This window comes from Paralichthys olivaceus, chromosome 2 (assembly GCF_024713975.1).
Source record: "Paralichthys olivaceus isolate ysfri-2021 chromosome 2, ASM2471397v2, whole genome shotgun sequence".
Taxonomy (NCBI): Eukaryota; Metazoa; Chordata; class Actinopteri; order Pleuronectiformes; family Paralichthyidae; genus Paralichthys; species Paralichthys olivaceus.
Window position 1 is genome coordinate 1,686,391 of NC_091094.1, and position 21,367 is coordinate 1,707,757.

The 21,367-nt window shown below is 42.0% G+C and overlaps 1 protein-coding gene across 1 annotated transcript; it reads right to left on the bottom strand.

The window, feature by feature from the left end:
- Nucleotides 1-1,077: 1,077 nt before the first annotated feature.
- Nucleotides 1,078-21,164, bottom strand: LOC138411359 (butyrophilin-like protein 2). Its single transcript, XM_069531233.1, has 9 exons — nt 20,968-21,164; nt 18,449-18,778; nt 17,993-18,031; nt 17,107-17,385; nt 14,609-14,887; nt 6,755-7,033; nt 4,407-4,685; nt 2,675-2,815; nt 1,078-2,311 (listed from the first exon to the last, which is right to left on the bottom strand). Exons 1-9 carry the CDS (start codon nt 21,023-21,025, stop codon nt 2,262-2,264), a joined length of 1,734 nt encoding a protein of 577 aa, XP_069387334.1. The 5' UTR covers nt 21,026-21,164; the 3' UTR covers nt 1,078-2,261.
- Nucleotides 21,165-21,367: the final 203 nt, after the last annotated feature.

Genomic DNA, 21,367 nt, shown 5'->3' on the forward strand with positions numbered 1-21,367 from the left:
TACACATACACACATACACACCTTTATATACTCATACACACCTTTATTTACATATAAATACCTTAATATTTACATCGTATTTAATTATTTAATCTTCATCCTATTATTTTCTTCACATATTTGTGGGTTTTATATTATTTCATCTTTTTGTATCTGTATATTTATTTAATCTTTTTGAGTATTTCATTTTTTATATTTGTATTAGTATTTTATTATTTAATATTTTTCTCAGTATTCATTATTTCATCTTTTTGTCCTTTTCTTTGTATTTTCTCATTTTTCTGTAGTTTGTCTTCATCTCATGATCTTTTCCTCGTCATATTCTTAGTGTTGTATTCTTTTATCTTTTTAATGTTCTTCTGATGATTCTTTACGACAGCAGATATGACTCACTTCCTGTAATTAGTTTGGTGCTGTGGGGTGAGGTGTGGTTTTTATGGCTTTTATTCTGTAAAGTTGTATAAAAACGTCAGGACCCATAAAGTGTGATTGATTGATAATGACTGATCACATCTGGACATGATGTCTTCACGTGTCTTTATGGACATGTGGGTGTTGATACCAGCAGAGTACACAGGTGTACCTAATAAAGTGGCCACAGACAGAAAAGCTGATGTGCTCCACACATGGTCAGAAAACCAGACTGTGGCTGTGAAGAGAAATGTTAGATTTCAGGCAGCAGGGGGCGCCACATGACTGAGAATGAAACAAACTCCAACCTCCAGAAATGATTTGTACAGAAAACAGATGTGAGACAAAAGAAACTCAGAGACATTGAGACTGATTTCTAATTTTAATTCAAGTTTCATTCCTCTGATAAAGAAAATACAACAGTTGTTGATGATCATGTAAAACAACTAAATGTCTCTTCACTGTTACATTTCACACGTTCACTCGTTCACTGCAGTTCTTCTGTTATTGAACCTCTTTTATTCTGACACAAACATTCACAGTTCTAGTTGTAGAGGACGAGTGTTGCTGGAAAATCAAACATCGGAGAGTTCGACCTAAACACTGAGATCACTTGAGTTTCTTCAAAGTTTGAAGAGAAACATCCAAAACAGTCACAACACACAGTTTGATGTTTTTCCTCTTTTATTCAAAGTGTTGAGCAGAAATAATGAAACAGCCTGAAATCATCAGAATCATCAGGTGACAACATGAAGACAAAGTCCGTGTCAGACAGCGACGGTTCAAACATCACAGGAACAACAGGAAACACTTGTGACTGGAACTGGACCTGACTCAGCACCTTCACCGATCCAAACCAACAAACCACCAGAGAAAGAAAATCACATTTTCACTTGAGCTGCAAAATGTTCCCAGTGACTTGGAGCAGAGCAGCAGGTTTGAGTTCAGTGACGTCTGCTTCAGTCAAAGTTCAGCTGAGAGAAGAATCACAAGCAGAGATCAATGAAAACCCACTTATCAGAAGAACTGGTCCCAGTTCAGCCAGCTCCCTTTTTAACTTGGTCCATTTTCATTCTGCTGCTCGTTACTTTGACGAGTTCACTTTCAGGACTTGTTGTATTTTCCTGCTTTGTCTCTTTATCCATCACAAGTTTTATTTCAGTTTCATTGTTTCTGAAGCAAAGGTCAGAGAATGACTTCATGCATGATTCAAAACTCTCTCCTCCTATTGGACGACAGATACGACCTGAAGCTTCTATATATATATTGAGCTGATTTAGACGAACCAATCACGTGTCATCGTGTGGTGCGGCTGACGTCATGATGACATCATCACCTTTAAGTAAACAGCGTTGTGAGGTCGTCACTCTGATGCTTTTCATTCGTGTTTGAGTTGAAGGTAAATATGTGTTGAACCAATGAAGAAGAGCTTTGGAGACGTTCACTTCCTGTTTCCTGTGTCACCTGGTCAGCGGCTGCATGAAGCAGGTGTGAACGTCTCGTTGTTGCTTCAGGAAAGTTACAGACGGAGTCCAGCTGTTTTCTGACGTCAGTTAAAACACGTTTGAAAACTTGTGGTTAGCGTCGGGGGAAGATGGAGGTCGTGGTGACGCTTCCACATGAAAACACAACGAGCTTCAAGCACGTTCATCACCGTGACAACCGGACCTTTCACCTTGTTACCGTCACGCCCGTCTGCCCGACCACGACCTTCATCCTGACTTTAGCTTTAATGTGTGAGATCAGTGAGCAGCAGCAGAAACGTCTTCACCACCTGGTTCTAAAACTCTCACTGGTTCTAACAGAACAGACGCAGAACATGTGACGAGAAGAGGGCGGAGCCACCGCCGTTAACAAACATCTCTATTAAGAGAAGTCCCTTCTGACGAGTCTGGTCGATCTGCAGCAAGAAAAACAACAAGACAGGAAGTTAACGACAGTACGAAGAAATCCACCTGATGATACACACACTGTATACAACTACACACACTGTATACAACTACACACACTGTATATAACTACACACTGTATATAACTACACAATCAGTGACTGGATATAAAAAGTGTTTATGACCTATACTGCAGCCAGCCACCAGGGGGCGATAGAGATATTTGAACCAGTTCCTCTTTATTTCCAGTCGATGATAAATACCAACAGAAATCTTTGAGTCTCTGTCAAAACTCTAAACATCAGATAAACAATTGTTTGTGTTGTCGTCTGCTCGTCATCATTAAAGTGAAATAATAAGTTAATTAAACTTACCTGAGCTAGATTTTGGTGAAGTGGATTTTTTCCTTTTATGCACAAAGTAAAGAACAACAACAACACCAACAACGACACCAACGAGAAGAGTCAAAACTGCGACACCAACAACAGCAGCAACAGGAAGCGTCCCTCGAGTGTCTGAAAGAGACAGAAGTTAGCGTCACCTCACGTGGAGCAGACTGGACGTCACGACCTTCACACAGAACTCAACGTGCTCCTGTGATGTGAAGTGATGAGCAGATCAAAACACCAGTGGATGAACGTCACCGGGCTCAGTGACGTCAGCGTCCGTCTCACGGTCACGTTCCTCCTGCTGCTCGGCTCAGACGCTGTTAATCATCAACCCTCATCTAATTCTTCTGTTTCAGCACAAACACTCACCAGAGATCAACGTGGAATCTGTGTCTGATCTCAGGAAAATGTCCCAGATCATTGATTTTGCTGTGAATCGACAGACACAGTCGTGATTCCTGAATTTGAGTTCATCCGTTCAGATTCCACAGAGATTCTCTCGTCAGCTTCTGCTGCTTCAACAATTCCTACAAACATTCAACAGATGCTTCATGTTTCAAACCTGCAGCTACGAGCTGAATGAGAACAGAGACTCTGAAGATGCTCCAGTTTCACACAGGTCACTAACACATTGTTTCTTCCTCTTCTCTCTGTAGATGAAGTTTAGTCTCAGAGACTCAACTGATCCCACTCAGTCTGAGACGTTTGACCCTTTACACACACGTCTTCATCACTTACTGTTGTCATGGACACCGATATTCTAAATGTCACGGAACAAGACATGAGTCTGAATAAGACGCTGCCATGTCGACAATGTTCTCTGATCATCTTCCTCAGAATAAAGTCAAGTTTAGAAGAAGACGTGAAGTATTCTGACTTGAGTCACGTTATCAGACATGTTCACGTCTTCATCACGTTCTAACGTCCTGTTGGAGTTTTCACAGCGTCTTGACATCAACGTCCGACAGTGACCAGCTGATGAGGACACGTGACCTGAGTCTTAAGTTCAACAAGATGGAAAAATAAAAAGCTTTTTCAAGATTCAAACTGAAAACACAGAAAATGATCCAAACTGTAGCATCGCATGTTGAACTGTCTCAGGTTGGGGGTTTCAAACTAGCAGAGGAACGTGGGACACGATGGCGTCATCATCAGACTCTGCTCGTTCAAATGTAAAACATATGAATGAATGATTTTATGAGCAACTCATGTAAACACCATGATCTCAATAACGTCTTTTTGTGAATGAGCTCAACGTCTGAATGTTGTCGTCCACGTTAACTTGGTCACTGTTGAGTTTCTGTTCAATGTGTGGAAACATTTAGAAAATGAAATGGACGGTTCAAATGTTCTAAATGTTTCAGTGACGGCACGGTGGCTCAGCGGTTTGGAACTGTCTCCTCACAGTCCCAAGGTTCTGGGTTCAAACCTGTGAACCGGTCAGCAGTTTGTTCCCCCTGTGTCAGTGGGTTCTCTCTGGTTCCTCCACCTTCCTCCCATTAAGACATGAGGCTGTGTTTTACTGCTGGATCTAAATCACTCGTGGGTTTGAACGGTTGATGGTTGTTTGTCTCTGTATGTCAGCTCTGTGTTTGACTGACAGGTGAGCCACGCCTCTCGCCCAACGTCAGCTGGGATTGGCTCCAGCCTGCGACTCTCAAAAGATGAGTGGTGTAGATGATGGATGATGTAGAAGCAGAAATATAAAGAAACTCACCAGGGACGGTTACAAATATCTCAGCATGAGTCTGGTGTTTGATCTCCTCCTGTGTGGAGACACAGCGATAGAGGTCGGTCTTGGTCACAGTCGTTTGGAGGATGATGTCATAGCGGCCTCCTCTTTCAGAGACCTGAGGTTCTCCAGCAGGAACAATGTCTCCAGCTCGGTTCTGCCACTGAACAACAGGTTTAGGAGACGCACCATGAACCTCACAGCTCAGCAGAGCCCTGTCAGTTGTTTCATCAAGTATTGTGACAGATGGTTTTGTAGCTGCTCCTGTGAACATAAAGAATAACTTATCAAGTCAAACATCTAATAAAGACCTGGATCTTCTTGTTCAGCTGTTCTGTTTGTCCATGTGGACGACAGAGTGTTAAAGAGGAAAGAAAACAGATGAAGCATCAGTTACAGATCTCTGCTCTGACAGGACATGATTTGTAGAAACACTTTCATTTTTTATCATATGTTTGGTTGTCAACATTATTTATGAACCGTTGTTTGTCACATTAGTCTCTGAAGAACTGAAGGACACTTGAATGTTGTGGTGCTATAGACGTCTTCTTGAAAACCAACATGAATGAACACGTTTTCATTCAGCTGTTCTCTGTGTGTTAATGTGGATTCAAGTGTGTTTGAGAGGAAAGAAAACCAAGAGAGAGAAATAAAAGAATAAAGCATCAGGTGCAGATCTGTGCTGTGACAGAACATGATGCGTCACATCAAACACTTTACAAAGGTTCTGTGAAGATTTCCAACAGTAAAGTGACTCATATCCAGACAGAAGCACAGACACAGTACAGATGTTGGAAAAACCTGGAATTTCTCAACAGCTTCTTTCTGCTTCAACAATTCTCATTAATATTATGAATAAAATCACATGAAATCTGTTGTAGACACGTGTTAAGATGTGAACAACATTTTCTATTCCTCTCATATGATTCTTGATATGTTTTAGTTTGTTGTCAGACTTTAACTGAGTCGGTGTCACTTTATTAGGTACACCTGTACAATCTGAACACGCCTCTTCTGTCAGGAAGTCGACTCTCACGACTCCTGGAACGTTCAGTTTCTTTACAGTCACAGCTTTTAAATCCAGTCACATGTTTGATCCCTGAGGTCAGAGTCAGTGATGGTGTTGAACTGGACTGTGTCGTATTCAGAGCTGTTCCTAATATTCTGATCCCTCGTGTCTATAAGCAGGGAGGTTCAATTAAAGAGACAGTTGTTAGCTGAATGTCGTCCAGTACAACATCACATTTAACTGTGACCTCAGTAATAAATCACTGAATTTAAACATTTCTGAAGCTGAACTTTAGAAACTTTGTAGAACTGGTGACAGAGCTGTTGTGTTGACCTGCAGCAGAATGTACAGGTGTACCTAATAAAGTGAGCACTGAGTCTCACGATGACACAATGAAAAAGGTGCTCTTCTTCACCTGCAGTGTTTTCTTTCATCTAAAGGATATTTATGACTTTTCTATGAGGAAAGATTTGAATTCCTAACAGCTGATTCTGTGACATCACCCGTTTGAATCCAGTGATGCAGAAATCTCCACTATAATAACCTTTATTTATAAAGCTCTCTGTTAACAGTCACCAGTTCAGCTCTAACTGGTTCAATCCAACAGCTGAGAATCTACGTTGACTTCTTTTATGAGACAGAGGAAGAGTTTGACTGTTGAACAATCTGTTCACGTGTTTCATGTGATCAGCCTCTCACACTCACACATGGTGTTTGTACATATCTCATTCAAAGTCTGGTGGTTGTACGTGTGGAGGAAAAGTGCAGCTTCAGGAGACACAGCTGGAACGTGTTTCAGGACTGAAAGGTTTGTGTTGAGCTCCACTTCTCAATGAGCTCAGTTTCTGTGCTCAAACATTTTCTCTGAAACACGTGGACAAACAGCAGCGACTGAACCGTCAGAGTGTAACTGTGGATCATGAACAGCTCATATCATCATCTTCACAGTCCAGAGACAATGATTCAGGAGCTTCTTGCTCCTAAAAGGTGAATTCAGACTGAAGCTCATTTATTCCTGTGAATGTGACCATCAGTGTTTTTACACTTTGTGTTGATGCAGCACAAACACACAGTTTATCAACTGTACAGATGTGAGCTGCAGCTGGAGGAGCCTATGTGTAATCTCATCATCCATCCTCTCATCTCTGTATAATAATGAAGGAGTCAACGTGAGAATAAAACCTTCAGCTTGAAACATTTTCAACCTGTTCAGAGGAGTTTTCATCCAACTTTGAGCCACTTGAACTTTCTATTCAACCTGAAACTGTTAAAAAAAATAAGTCATGAACAATTTGAATTATCTGAAAATTGAAATACAACTGACCGTTCATCAGCACAAAGATCTCAGCATGAGTCTGGTGTTTGATCTCCTCCTGTGTGGAGACACAGCGATAGAAGTCGGTCTTGGTCACAGTCGTTTGGAGGATGATGTTGTAGCGGCCTCCTCTTTCAGAGACCTGAGGTTCTTCAGCAGGAACAATGTCTCCAGCTCTGTTCTGCCACTGAACCACAGGTTTAGGAGACGCACCATGAACCTCACACCTCAGCAGAACCCTGTCAGTTGTTTCATCAAGTATTGTGACATATGGTTTTGGAGCTGCTCCTGTTAATATAGAATAAAAACACATTTTAAAATGAGAATTATTAAAACATTGGCTTTTCTCTTCATCTTCATTTTAAATTAAACATTATTTTAAAAACTTCTGTAAAAATTATTGTTCAAATACATTTTTTTATTTTATTTCATTTAACATGAAAAATTTTAATTTCTAGTTTGTGTCAAGAATAATTTTCTGACTCTAATGACAATCAAACAACTTTTCTCTCACATTTTGCGTTGTTACCATATTATGGATTAAATCAAACTAACGTGAAATGTGTTGAAACTGAAAACTGATTCTTCAAGGAACCAAAGTTATATCATTATTCTATTGATTCATCTTATTGTGGGACAATAAAAAGGAATCTTAATCTGGAATCAGGATTTAAAACATCATTAAATTCTTGTTGAACAGACAATAAACTGGAGCCATGTTCCTCTGAGTCACATTTTATTTCAGTGTCATTGAATCAAATCTTAAAAATGAAACCGTTGATATTAGTGAAGTTCAGATTTGCTCCGGTGACATTTGCCGGAAGCTGCGGATCAGACTCACCTGGGATGTTTGCGTCACTTCTGTCTTTTAAGATAGGATCTAAAGGAGGAGAAGAAAACACCATGATGTCAGAGTCTCTGTGTGATGTCATCAACCTTACAAAACACGTGAACCTGGAAACTTGTTCATAAAACGATTTTTAACAGCGAAAACTCAAGAGAATAAAACCAGAGTTGAGTTTAAACACGTTTACAGATGAGACTGGTTTGTGTCAGTTCTGGACAAAGAGTCAGGAAACACCTCAGACTGTAAATAAAGATGGACGACACCTCTACGCCTCCTCCTGCTGCTCAAACACGGAGCCCAAATATCTCTGAGCTGCCATCTTGAGTCGGTGACGTCACCTGGAGTCAGTCAAACAGTGCGGGGGGTGAGGGAGGCGGGGCTTGATGTGAGACTTGAACCAGTCGCGTCTGTAAATAATCATCGTTTGAAGCGTTTCATGGAAAAACTCACCGACGACGAGCACGATGTTTGATTCTCTGGCTGGTTGAAGAAGTGGAAAAACACAGGTGTAGGTTCCACTGTCGGTCACCTTGGTGTCTCTGATGACTATGGAGGCGTTTCCCACATCCAGCTGGTCTGGGAAATGAGAGACTCGACCTCTGAACGTCTCGTCCTGACGTGCAGGTTTGATGTCGCCCCTGTCATACATGAACACCTCCTTTTGGTTCTTGTGTCTGTCCTTCCTCCAGTCAAAGAGCTCATGCCTGATGCTGCTGCTGCTGAAGGAACACGGTAACATGACATCATCCCCTTCTTTCACGATGACCGGGTCTGCACCTGGAACACACACACGTGCACATCAGTGAGTTCACATGCACGTGATCAGGTTTCAAAGAAAGTCAGGAAACACATTCACACAATCCCACAATCCTGCTGTTCTGACCACACGCTGTGATCTGTCTTTTGCCCTCATGTGTATTTATGCTGAAACGAGGCCCCCTGGTGGAGAGAACAGAGAGTGTGGAACCAGGAGAGTGGATTTATAGCAACACCAAACTTTGAGTTGGTTTTGAAGACGTTGATCCCTGAAGCTTCCCCACAGAACCTCAGCTGCTCAGTGGAGCCTCACTCGGTCGTCTCCACCTCAGTGTGGGGACCTGATGAGTCGGGTCTGGACCAACAGTTTGAATCGATATTCATGTTTAAATCTACCTGATGTTTTACACAGCGCGTGTCTGTGATCAGGAAAAGCATCAGACTCAGGTCCGGACACAAAACACTCAATGAAAAACTCTGTCTCTCTGGTTTCTGCTCATTTGAGTCCAAGTTCTCCAAACACCTGAATACAGGCCAGTTTGTTCTACTGCCCCCTAGTGGCAGGAAGTAAATTAATGAATAAACACTTGAACTCTTCAGTGGAAATGAAGCCAGGTGTTTTCACCTGTAGATAAAATCGACCTGTTACACAACTGTCATTGTTTCACTGATGCCAGTGACTCACACTCAACACACAGGATGTCAGACACCAATAAAATCACTGATCTAAAAATCTCAACAGTTTTCTTCAGAACAAGCAACAAGAAAAACACGTTCAGGCAGCAGAGTTTAAATTCCACCAGAGATGAAAGAGAAGAGGAAGTTTGTGGTGAAAGTACAGATACTTCTACACAAACATGGAAGTGAAGACAGTCAAGAAGCAGCAGATAGAAACAAGGAGCAGATGAAGGAAGAGAAGAAAGTGAGGAGAAAGAAGAAGAGAGGTGGTCACATGGTGTGTTGGAAGCTGCCATGTCTTCTCCACAGGAAATAAAGGACATGGATGGTGACTCTCATTGTTTCCATGACACATGAAGTGAGCAGATGTTGGAGGAGAGTTTCCTTCATTTCTCTTCACCTGAGGAAAAGAGCATCCATGGATTTCAGAACATGACCAACACGTATGTAGCAGAGGAGCCGGTTTACATCATCACATGTTGAATCTGGTTTGATCAGAGACACTTGATCCACTTTGAACTGAACCAGCAGGAAAAGTACAAACCACTGAAGTACAGGAACTAAGTACTTGTACTTCATTACTTCACATCTCCGTGATCCACTGACAACAGGATGGAGCTGACGCCCTGCAGCGTGCACGAGCAGGAGCACACTCTCTCTCTCTCACACACACTCACTCTTTGTCACACACACACACACACACACTCACACACAAACACACACACACACACACACACACACACACTCACACACACAAACACACACACTCTCTCACTCTCTGTCACACACACACACACACACACCCACACACACACACACACATGCACACACACACACACACACTGTCTCTCTCTCTCCGTTTCTTTTCTCACCGGTTTCATCGCTTCCTCTCCACAGACTCATGAAACTCATGAACAGAAGAAGCTTCATCGTTGTTTGAGTCCAGCTGTGACGTATTGACCGTGGCTGTGACGTCACTGTGACGCAGCTTCAGTCGCTGCTCTCTCTCTGTCTCTCTCTCTGTCTCTGTCTCTCTCTCTCTCTCTCATCTTTAACTCTCTCACTTCCGCAGCTGCAGCATGACATCACAGCCTTCACAATAAAAGCCTAAACGCCTCGGAGGGATGACTCATGAGAATCTGATGGAGACAAACCTTTATATATATATATACCTTTATATGCATACATATATATATATATATATATATACACACACATACACACCTTTATTTACATATAAATACCTTAATATTTACATCGTTTATTATTTAATCTTCATCCTATTATTTTCTTCACATATTTGTGGGTTTTATATTATTTCATCTTTTTGTATCTGTATATTTAATCTAATCTTTTTGTTCATTTTTTATATTCGTATTAGTATTTTATTATTTTAATATTTTTCTCAGTATTCATTATTTCATCTTTTTGTCCTTTTCTTTGTATCTTCTCATTTTTCTGTAGTTTGTCTTCATCTCATGATCTTTTCCTCGTCATATTCTTAGTGTTGTATTCTTTTATCTTTTTAATTCTCTTCTGATGATTCTTTACGACAGCAGATATGACTCACTTCCTGTAATTAGTTTGGTGCTGTGGGGTGAGGTGTGGTTTTTATGGCTTTTATTCTGTAAAGTTGTATAAAAACGTCAGGACCCATAAAGTGTGATTGATTGATAATGACTGATCACATCTGGACATGAAGTCTTCACGTGTCTTTATGGACATGTGAGTGTTGATACCAGCAGAGTACACAGGTGTACCTAATAAAGTGGCCACAGAGAGAAAAGCTGATGTGCTCCACACATGGTCAGAAAACCAGACTGTGGCTGTGAAGAGAAATGTTAGATTTCAGGCAGCCCCCTGCGCCACATGACTGAGAATGAAACAAGCTCCAACCTCCAGAAATGATTTGTACAGAAAACAGATGTGAGACAAAAGAAACTCAGAGACATTGAGACTGAGTTCTAATTTTAATTCAAGTTTCATTCCTCTGATAAAGAAAATACAACAGTTGTTGATGATCATGTAAAACAACTAAATGTCTCTTCACTGTTACATTTCACACGTTCTCTCGTTCACTGCAGTTCTTCTGTTATTGAACCTCTTTTATTCTGACACAAACATTCACAGTTCTAGTTGTAGAGGACGAGTGTTGCTGGAAAATCAAACATCGGAGAGTTCGACCAAAACACTGAGATCACTTGAGTTTCTTCAAAGTTTGAAGAGAAACGTCCAAAACAGTCACAACACACAGTTTGATGTTTTTCCTCTTTTATTCAAAGTGTTGAGCAGAAATAATGAAACAGCCTGAAATCATCAGAATCATCAGGTGACAACATGAAGACAAAGTCCGTGTCAGACAGCGACGGTTCAAACATCACAGGAACAACAGGAAACACTTGTGACTGGAACTGGACCTGACTCAGCACCTTCACCGATCCAAACCAACAAACCACCAGAGAAAGAAAATCACATTTTCACTTGAGCTGCAAAATGTTCCCAGTGACTTGGAGCAGAGCAGCAGGTTTGAGTTCAGTGACGTCTGCTTCAGTCAAAGTTCAGCTGAGAGAAGAATCACAAGCAGAGATCAATGAAAACCCACTTATCAGAAGAACTGGTCCCAGTTCAGCCAGCTCCCTTTTTAACTTGGTCCATTTTCATTCTGCTGCTCGTTACTTTGACGAGTTCACTTTCAGGACTTGTTGTATTTTCCTGCTTTGTCTCTTTATCCATCACAAGTTTTATTTCAGTTTCATTGTTTCTGAAGCAAAGGTCAGAAAATGACTTCATGCATGATTCAAAACTCTCTCCTCCTATTGGACGACAGATACGACCTGAAGCTTCTATATATATATTGAGCTGATTTAGACGAACCAATCACGTGTCATCGTGTGGTGCGGCTGACGTCATGATGACATCATCACCTTTAAGTAAACAGCGTTGTGAGGTCGTCACTCTGATGCTTTTCATTCGTGTTTGAGTTGAAGGTAAATATGTGTTGAACCAATGAAGAAGAGCTTTGGAGACGTTCACTTCCTGTTTCCTGTGTCACCTGGTCAGCGGCTGCATGAAGCAGGTGTGAACGTCTCGTTGTTGCTTCAGGAAAGTTACAGACGGAGTCCAGCTGTTTTCTGACGTCAGTTAAAACACGTTTGAAAACTTGTGGTTAGCGTCGGGGGAAGATGGAGGTCGTGGTGACGCTTCCACATGAAAACACAACGAGCTTCAAGCACGTTCATCACCGTGACAACCGGACCTTTCACCTCGTTACCGTCACGCCCGTCTGCCCGACCACGACCTTCATCCTGACTTTAGCTTTAATGTGTGAGATCAGTGAGCAGCAGCAGAAACGTCTTCACCACCTGGTTCTAAAACTCTCACTGGTTCTAACAGAACAGACGCAGAACATGTGACGAGAAGAGGGCGGAGCCACCGCCGTTAACAAACATCTCTATTAAGAGAAGTCCCTTCTGACGAGTCTGGTCGATCTGCAGCAAGAAAAACAACAAGACAGGAAGTTAACGACAGTACGAAGAAATCCACCTGATGATACACACACTGTATACAACTACACACACTGTATACAACTACACACACTGTATATAACTACACACTGTATATAACTACACAATCAGTGACTGGATATAAAAAGTGTTTATGACCTATACTGCAGCCAGCCACCAGGGGGCGATAGAGATATTTGAACCAGTTCCTCTTTATTTCCAGTCGATGATAAATACCAACAGAAATCTTTGAGTCTCTGTCAAAACTCTAAACATCAGATAAACAATTGTTTGTGTTGTCGTCTGCTCGTCATCATTAAAGTGAAATAATAAGTTAATTAAACTTACCTGAGCTAGATTTTGGTGAAGTGGATTTTTTCCTTTTATGCACAAAGTAAAGAACAACAACAACACCAACAACGACACCAACGAGAAGAGTCAAAACTGCGACACCAACAACAGCAGCAACAGGAAGCGTCCCTCGAGTGTCTGAAAGAGACAGAAGTTAGCGTCACCTCACGTGGAGCAGACTGGACGTCACGACCTTCACACAGAACTCAACGTGCTCCTGTGATGTGAAGTGATGAGCAGATCAAAACACCAGTGGATGAACGTCACCGGGCTCAGTGACGTCAGCGTCCGTCTCACGGTCACGTTCCTCCTGCTGCTCGGCTCAGACGCTGTTAATCATCAACCCTCGTCTAATTCTTCTGTTTCAGCACAAACACTCACCAGAGATCAACGTGGAATCTGTGTCTGATCTCAGGAAAATGTCCCAGATCATTGATTTTGCTGTGAATCGACAGACACAGTCGTGATTTCTGAATTTGAGTTCATCCGTTCAGATTCCACAGAGATTCTCTCGTCAGCTTCTGCTGCTTCAACAATTCCTACAAACATTCAACAGATGCTTCATGTTTCAAACCTGCAGCTACGAGCTGAATGAGAACAGAGACTCTGAAGATGCTCCAGTTTCACACAGGTCACTAACACATTGTTTCTTCCTCTTCTCTCTGTAGATGAAGTTTAGTCTCAGAGACTCAACTGATCCCACTCAGTCTGAGACGTTTGACCCTTTACACACACGTCTTCATCACTTACTGTTGTCATGGACACCGATATTCTAAATGTCACAGAACAAGACATGAGTCTGAATAAGACGCTGCCATGTCGACAATGTTCTCTGATCATCTTCCTCAGAATAAAGTCAAGTTTAGAAGAAGACGTGAAGTATTCTGACTTGAGTCACGTTATCAGACATGTTCACGTCTTCATCACGTTCTAACGTCCTGTTGGAGTTTTCACAGCGTCTTGACATCAACGTCCGACAGTGACCAGCTGATGAGGACACGTGACCTGAGTCTTAAGTTCAACAAGATGGAAAAATAAAAAGCTTTTTCAAGATTCAAACTGAAAACACAGAAAATGATCCAAACTGTAGCATCGCATGTTGAACTGTCTCAGGTTGGGGGTTTCAAACTAGCAGAGGAACGTGGGACACGATGGCGTCATCATCAGACTCTGCTCGTTCAAATGTAAAACATATGAATGAATGATTTTATGAGCAACTCATGTAAACACCATGATCTCAATAACGTCTTTTTGTGAATGAGCTCAACGTCTGAATGTTGTCGTCCACGTTAACTTGGTCACTGTTGAGTTTCTGTTCAATGTGTGGAAACATTTAGAAAATGAAATGGACGGTTCAAATGTTCTAAATGTTTCAGTGACGGCACGGTGGCTCAGCGGTTTGGAACTGTCTCCTCACAGTCCCAAGGTTCTGGGTTCAAACCTGTGAACCGGTCAGCAGTTTGTTCCCCCTGTGTCAGTGGGTTCTCTCTGGTTCCTCCACCTTCCTCCCATTAAGACATGAGGCTGTGTTTCACTGCTGGATCTAAATCACTCGTGGGTTTGAACGGTTGATGGTTGTTTGTCTCTGTATGTCAGCTCTGTGTTTGACTGACAGGTGAGCCACGCCTCTCGCCCAACGTCAGCTGGGATTGGCTCCAGCCTGCGACTCTCAAAAGATGAGTGGTGTAGATGATGGATGATGTAAAGCAGAAATATAAAGAAACTCACCAGGGACGGTTACAAATATCTCAGCATGAGTCTGGTGTTTGATCTCCTCCTGTGTGGAGACACAGCGATAGAGGTCGGTCTTGGTCACAGTCGTTTGGAGGATGATGTCATAGCGGCCTCCTCTTTCAGAGACCTGAGGTTCTCCAGCAGGAACAATGTCTCCAGCTCGGTTCTGCCACTGAACAACAGGTTTAGGAGACGCACCATGAACCTCACAGCTCAGCAGAGCCCTGTCAGTTGTTTCATCAAGTATTGTGACAGATGGTTTTGTAGCTGCTCCTGTGAACATAAAGAATAACTTATCAAGTCAAACATCTAATAAAGACCTGGATCTTCTTGTTCAGCTGTTCTGTTTGTCCATGTGGACGACAGAGTGTTAAAGAGGAAAGAAAACAGATGAAGCATCAGTTACAGATCTCTGCTCTGACAGGACATGATTTGTAGAAACACTTTCATTTTTTATCATATGTTTGGTTGTCAACATTATTTATGAACCGTTGTTTGTCACATTAGTCTCTGAAGGACTGAAGGACACTTGAATGTTGTGGTGCTATAGACGTCTTCTTGAAAACCAACATGAATGAACACGTTTTCATTCAGCTGCTCTCTGTGTGTTAATGTGGATTCAAGTGTGTTTGAGAGGAAAGAAAACCAAGAGAGAGAAATAAAAGAATAAAGCATCAGGTGCAGATCTGTGCTGTGACAGAACATGATGCGTCACATCAAACACTTTACAAAGGTTCTGTGAAGATTTCCAACAGTAAAGTGACTCATATCCAGACAGAAGCACAGACACAGTACAGATGTTGGAAAAACCTGGAATTTCTCAACAGCTTCTTTCTGCTTCAACAATTCTCATTAATATTATGAATAAAATCACATGAAATCTGTTGTAGACACGTGTTAAGATGTGAACAACATTTTCTATTCCTCTCATATGATTCTTGATATGTTTTAGTTTGTTGTCAGACTTTAACTGAGTCGGTGTCACTTTATTAGGTACACCTGTACAATCTGAACACGCCTCTTCTGTCAGGAAGTCGACTCTCACGACTCCTGGAACGTTCAGTTTCTTTACAGTCACAGCTTTTAAATCCAGTCACATGTTTGATCCCTGAGGTCAGAGTCAGTGATGGTGTTGAACTGGACTGTGTCGTATTCAGAGCTGTTCCTAATATTCTGATCCCTCGTGTCTATAAGCAGGGAGGTTCAATTAAAGAGACAGTTGTTAGCTGAATGTCGTCCAGTACAACATCACATTTAACTGTGACCTCAGTAATAAATCACTGAATTTAAACATTTCTGAAGCTGAACTTTAGAAACTTTGTAGAACTGGTGACAGAGCTGTTGTGTTGACCTGCAGCAGAATGTACAGGTGTACCTAATAAAGTGAGCACTGAGTCTCACGATGACACAATGAAAAAGGTGCTCTTCTTCACCTGCAGTGTTTTCTTTCATCTAAAGGATATTTATGACTTTTCTATGACCAAAGATTTGAATTCCTAACAGCTGATTCTGTGACATCACCCGTTTGAATCCAGTGATGCAGAAATCTCCACTATAATAACCTTTATTTATAAAGCTCTCTGTTAACAGTCACCAGTTCAGCTCTAACTGGTTCAATCCAACAGCTGAGAATCTACGTTGACTTCTTTTATGAGACAGAGGAAGAGTTTGACTGTTGAACAATCTGTTCACGTGTTTCATGTGATCAGCCTCTCACACTCACACATGGTGTTTGTACATATCTCATTCAAAGTCTGGTGGTTGTACGTGTGGAGGAAAAGTGCAGCTTCAGGAGACACAGCTGGAACGTGTTTCAGGACTGAAAGGTTTGTGTTGAGCTCCACTTCTCAATGAGCTCAGTTTCTGTGCTCAAACATTTTCTCTGAAACACGTGGACAAACAGCAGCGACTGAACCGTCAGAGTGTAACTGTGGATCATGAACAGCTCATATCATCATCTTCACAGTCCAGAGACAATGATTCAGGAGCTTCTTGCTCCTAAAAGGTGAATTCAGACTGAAGCTCATTTATTCCTGTGAATGTGACCATCAGTGTTTTTACACTTTGTGTTGATGCAGCACAAACACACAGTTTATCAACTGTACAGATGTGAGCTGCAGCTGGAGGAGCCTGAACACTCTGACTGTGTGTGACTGATCACACTGATCTCACAGTATATGTGTTGTGTATCAGAGTATGGTGACCCATTTATTAACGTCACAACACTGTAAATGTTGTTCAATATTTGTGTGTTCACCTTGACACAGGTGAAGAAGTAGTTAATATTCCAATTCATCACAGTCCAGTTTAGCAAATTCAGTTCAACACAATGTCAGCACACGTCACACAGTCAAAAGCTGGAGTTTATCTATATACACTTCCTTTGACAGTGCTCCACCCAGTATTTATATAATATTACATATGGACCCTCAAAGATGAGCTGTATAGATGATGACTGGAAGAATGTAAAGCAGAAATTCAATCAAACTCACCATGAACAGGTACATATGTCTGGGATTGAGTCTGGTGTTTGATCTCCTCCTGTGTGGAGACACAGCGATAGTGGTCGGTCTTGTTCACAGTCGTTTGGAGGATGATGTCATAGCGGCCTCCTCTTTCAGAGACCTGAGGTTCTTCAGCAGGAACAATGTCTCCAGCTCTGTTCTGCAACTGAACAACAGGTTTAGGAGACGCACCTCGAACAGCACACTGCAGCTGAACTCCCTCCTTTGTTTCATCAAGTGTTTTGACGTACGGCTCTGGAGCTGATCCTGTGAACATAAAGAATAAAACATAGAAATGCACAGATCCAGCATCAGTTACAGATCTCTGCTCTGACACGACTTGTTGAAATACTTTTACTTTTTACAAAATGTTTGGTGGTCAATAATATTTATGTGAATTGAGTGGTGCTATAGACGTTTTCTTGAAAATTAACCTAATTGAACATTAAAACCTTGATTAAAGTAGAAATGAACACATCACTTCTAAATCAAACAGGATGAGTTTGACATGTCTCTACCTGCTGAAGTGTAAACTGACAGTTTGGACCTAATGAGATGTGGATGTTTATGTTCACTTGTATTAATGTCAGTGTGTTACTGAAGTTACACAAAGTGATCAACTGTCGTGATCTAATTAAAGTATCAGCCACATCTGACAGTTTCTACTAAAATCACCTGGAAACTGTTCGAAGGTAACAAACCTGCAGCTTCAGTAACATTCACATGAACTCACACATCAAGATGTCTGTATTGAACACATGTTAAAACTAATGAGTGAAACAATGAGACTTTACACGTCAGGTGTCACGAATGAAACCAGCAGCACATGCAGGTGAGGGCGGAAGGTCAGTGACGTCATCAGGATCAGACTCACCTGGGATGTTTGCGTCACTTCTGTCTTTTAAGATAGGATCTAAAGGATGAGAAGAAAACACCATGATGTCAGAGTCTCTGTGTGATGTCATCAACCTTACAAAACACGTGAACCTGGAAACTTGTTCATAAAACGATTTTTAACAGCGAAAACTCAAGAGAATAAAACCAGAGTTGAGTTTAAACACGTTTACAGATGAGACTGGTTTGTGTCAGTTCTGGACAAAGAGTCAGGAAACACCTCAGACTGTAAATAAAGATGGACGACACCTCTACGCCTCCTCCTGCTGCTCAAACACGGAGCCAAAATATCTCTAAGCTGCCATCTTGAGTCGGTGACGTCACCTGGAGTCAGTCAAACAGTGCAGGGGGCGAGGGAGGCGGGGCTTGATGTGAGACTTGAACCAGTCGCGTCTGTAAATAATCATCGTTTGAAGCGTTTCATGGAAAAACTCACCGACGACGAGCACGATGTTCGATTCTCTGGCTGGTTGAAGAAGTGGAAAAGCACAGGTGTAGGTTCCACTGTCGGTCACCTTGGTGTCTCTGATGACTATGGAGGCGTTTCCCACATCCAGCTGCTCTGGGAAATGAGAGACTCGACCTCTGAACGTCTCGTCCTGACGTACAGGTTTGATGTCGCCCCTGTCATACATGAACACCTCCTTTTGGTCCTTGTGTCTGTCCTTCCTCCAGTCAAAGAGCTCATGCCTGATGCTGCTGCTGCTGCTGAAGGAACACGGTAACATGACATCATCCCCTTCTTTCACGATGACGGGGTCTGCACCTGGAACACACACACGTGCACATCAGTGAGTTCACATGCACGTGATCAGGTTTCAAAGAAAGTCAGGAAACACATTCACACAATCCCACAATCCTGCTGTTCTGACCACACGCTGTGATCTGTCTTTTGCCCTCATGTGTATTTATGCTGAAACGAGGCCCCCTGGTGGAGAGAACAGAGAGTGTGGAACCAGGAGAGTGGATTTATAGCAACACCAAACTTTGAGTTGGTTTTGAAGACGTTGATCCCTGAAGCTTCCCCACAGAACCTCAGCTGCTCAGTGGAGCCTCACTCGGTCGTCTCCACCTCAGTGTGGGGACCTGATGAGTCGGGTCTGGACCAACAGTTTGAATTGATATTCATGTTTAAATCTACCTGATGTTTTACACAGCGCGTGTCTGTGATCAGGAAAAGCATCAGACTCAGGTCCGGACACAAAACACTCAATGAAAAACTCTGTCTCTCTGGTTTCTGCTCATTTGAGTCCAAGTTCTCCAAACACCTGAATACAGGCCAGTTTGTTCTACTGCCCCCTAGTGGCAGAAAGTAAATTAATGAATAAACACTTGAACTCTTCAGTGGAAATTAAACCAGGTGTTTTCACCTGTAGATAAAATCTACCTGTTTACACAACTGTCATTGTTTCACTGATGCCAGTGACTCACACTCAACACACAGGATGTCAGACACCAATAAAATCACTGATCTAAAAATCTCAACAGTTTTCTTCAGAACAAGCAACAAGAAAAACATGTTCAGGCAGCAGAGTTTAAATTCCACCAGAGATGAAAGAGAAGAGGAAGTTTGTGGTGAAAGTACAGATACTTCTACACAAACATGGAAGTGAAGACAGTCAAGAAGCAGCAGATAGAAACAAGGAGCAGATGAAGGAAGAGAAGAAAGTGAGGAGAAAGAAGAAGAGAGGTGGTCACATGGTGTGTTGGAAGCTGCCATGTCTTCACCACAGGAAATAAAGGACATGGATGGTGACTCTCATTGTTTCCATGACACATGAAGTGAGCAGATGTTGGAGGAGAGTTTCCTTCATTTCTCTTCACCTGAGGAAAAGAGCATCCATGGATTTCAGAACATGACCAACACGTATGTAGCAGAGGAGCCGGTTTACATCATCACATGTTGAATCTGGTTTGATCAGAGACACTTGATCCACTTGGAACTGAACCAGCAGGAAAAGTACAAACCACTGAAGTACAGGAACTAAGTACTTGTACTTCATTACTTCACATCTCCGGGATCCACTGACAACAGGATGGAGCTGATGCCCTGCAGTGTGCACGTGCAGGAGCACACACACACACACACACACTCATGTACTTTGTACTTTATACTTCAACCATCACAACTAAATGTTGAACAGAACTTAAACCTCATTTAACCATTAAACCAAGTGTTGACCTCAAACTGTCCATTACAGGTGAGGACCAGAGACAATGTCCCCACAGTGATGCTGCTGAACCAAGACACACACACACACTCTCTCTCTCTCTCACACACACACACACAGAACTAAGTACTTGTACTTCCTTACTTCACATCGCACTGACGAGAGATTCAAGATGTTTATTGTCACATCAGATAAACACAGTTTACAGCATGTCATGAAATTCTTACTTTGTTTTTCAATCTCAAAAAAATATTATAAAATAAAATAGTATTAAAAGAAAGAGAAGAAATATATAGAAATAGAAAATAGTGCAACAAGACAACAGGATGTAGCTGACGCCCTGCAGCGTGCACGAGCACACGTGCACACACTCTCACTCTCACACACACACACACACGCTCACTCACACACTCTCACTCTCTCTCACACACACACACACTCTCTCTCACACACTCTCATTCTCTCTCACACACACACACACTCTCTCTCACACACTCTCATTCTCTCTCACACACACACACACTCTCTCTCACACACTCTCACTCTCTCTCACACACTCTCATTCTCTCTCTCCCTCACACACACACACACACACACACACACACTGTCTCTCTCACACACACACACACACACACACTCTCTCTCACACACACACACACACATGCACACACTCACTCACACACACACACATACATTCTCTCTCTCTCTCTCCCTCACACACACACACGCACACACACGCACGCACACACACACACACTGTCTCTCTCTCCGTTTCTTTTCTCACCGGTTTCATCGCTTCCTCTCCACAGACTCATGAAACTCATGAACAGAAGAAGCTTCATCGTTGTTTGAGTCCAGCTGTGACGTGTTGACCGTGGCTGTGACGTCACTGTGACGCAGCTTCAGTCGCTGCTCTCTCTGTCTCTCTCTCTCTCTCTGTCTCTCTCTCTCTCTCTCTCATCTTTAACTCTCTCACTTCCGCAGCTGCAGCATGACATCACAGCCTTCACAATAAAAGCCTAAACGCCTCGGAGGGATGACTCATGAGAATCTGATGGAGACAAACCTTTATATATATATATATACCTTTATATACATAAATACCTTTATATATATATACCTTTACATACATATATATATATACACATACACACCTTTATTTACATATAAATACCTTAATATTT

What these genes read in the sequence shown, in the direction of transcription:
- LOC138411359 (XM_069531233.1), bottom strand. Translation starts at nt 21,025, where the DNA reads ATGAAGCTTCTTCTGTTCATGAGTTTCATGAGTCTGTGGAGAGGAAGC. An exon ending in GACATATGTACCTGTTCATG is followed by an intron (nt 14,888 to 17,106) that starts GTGAGTTTGATT and finishes TTATGTTCACAG; the next exon opens with GAGCAGCTACAAAACCATCT. An exon ending in GATCTTTGTGCTGATGAACG is followed by an intron (nt 4,686 to 6,754) that starts GTCAGTTGTATT and finishes TTATGTTCACAG; the next exon opens with GAGCAGCTACAAAACCATCT.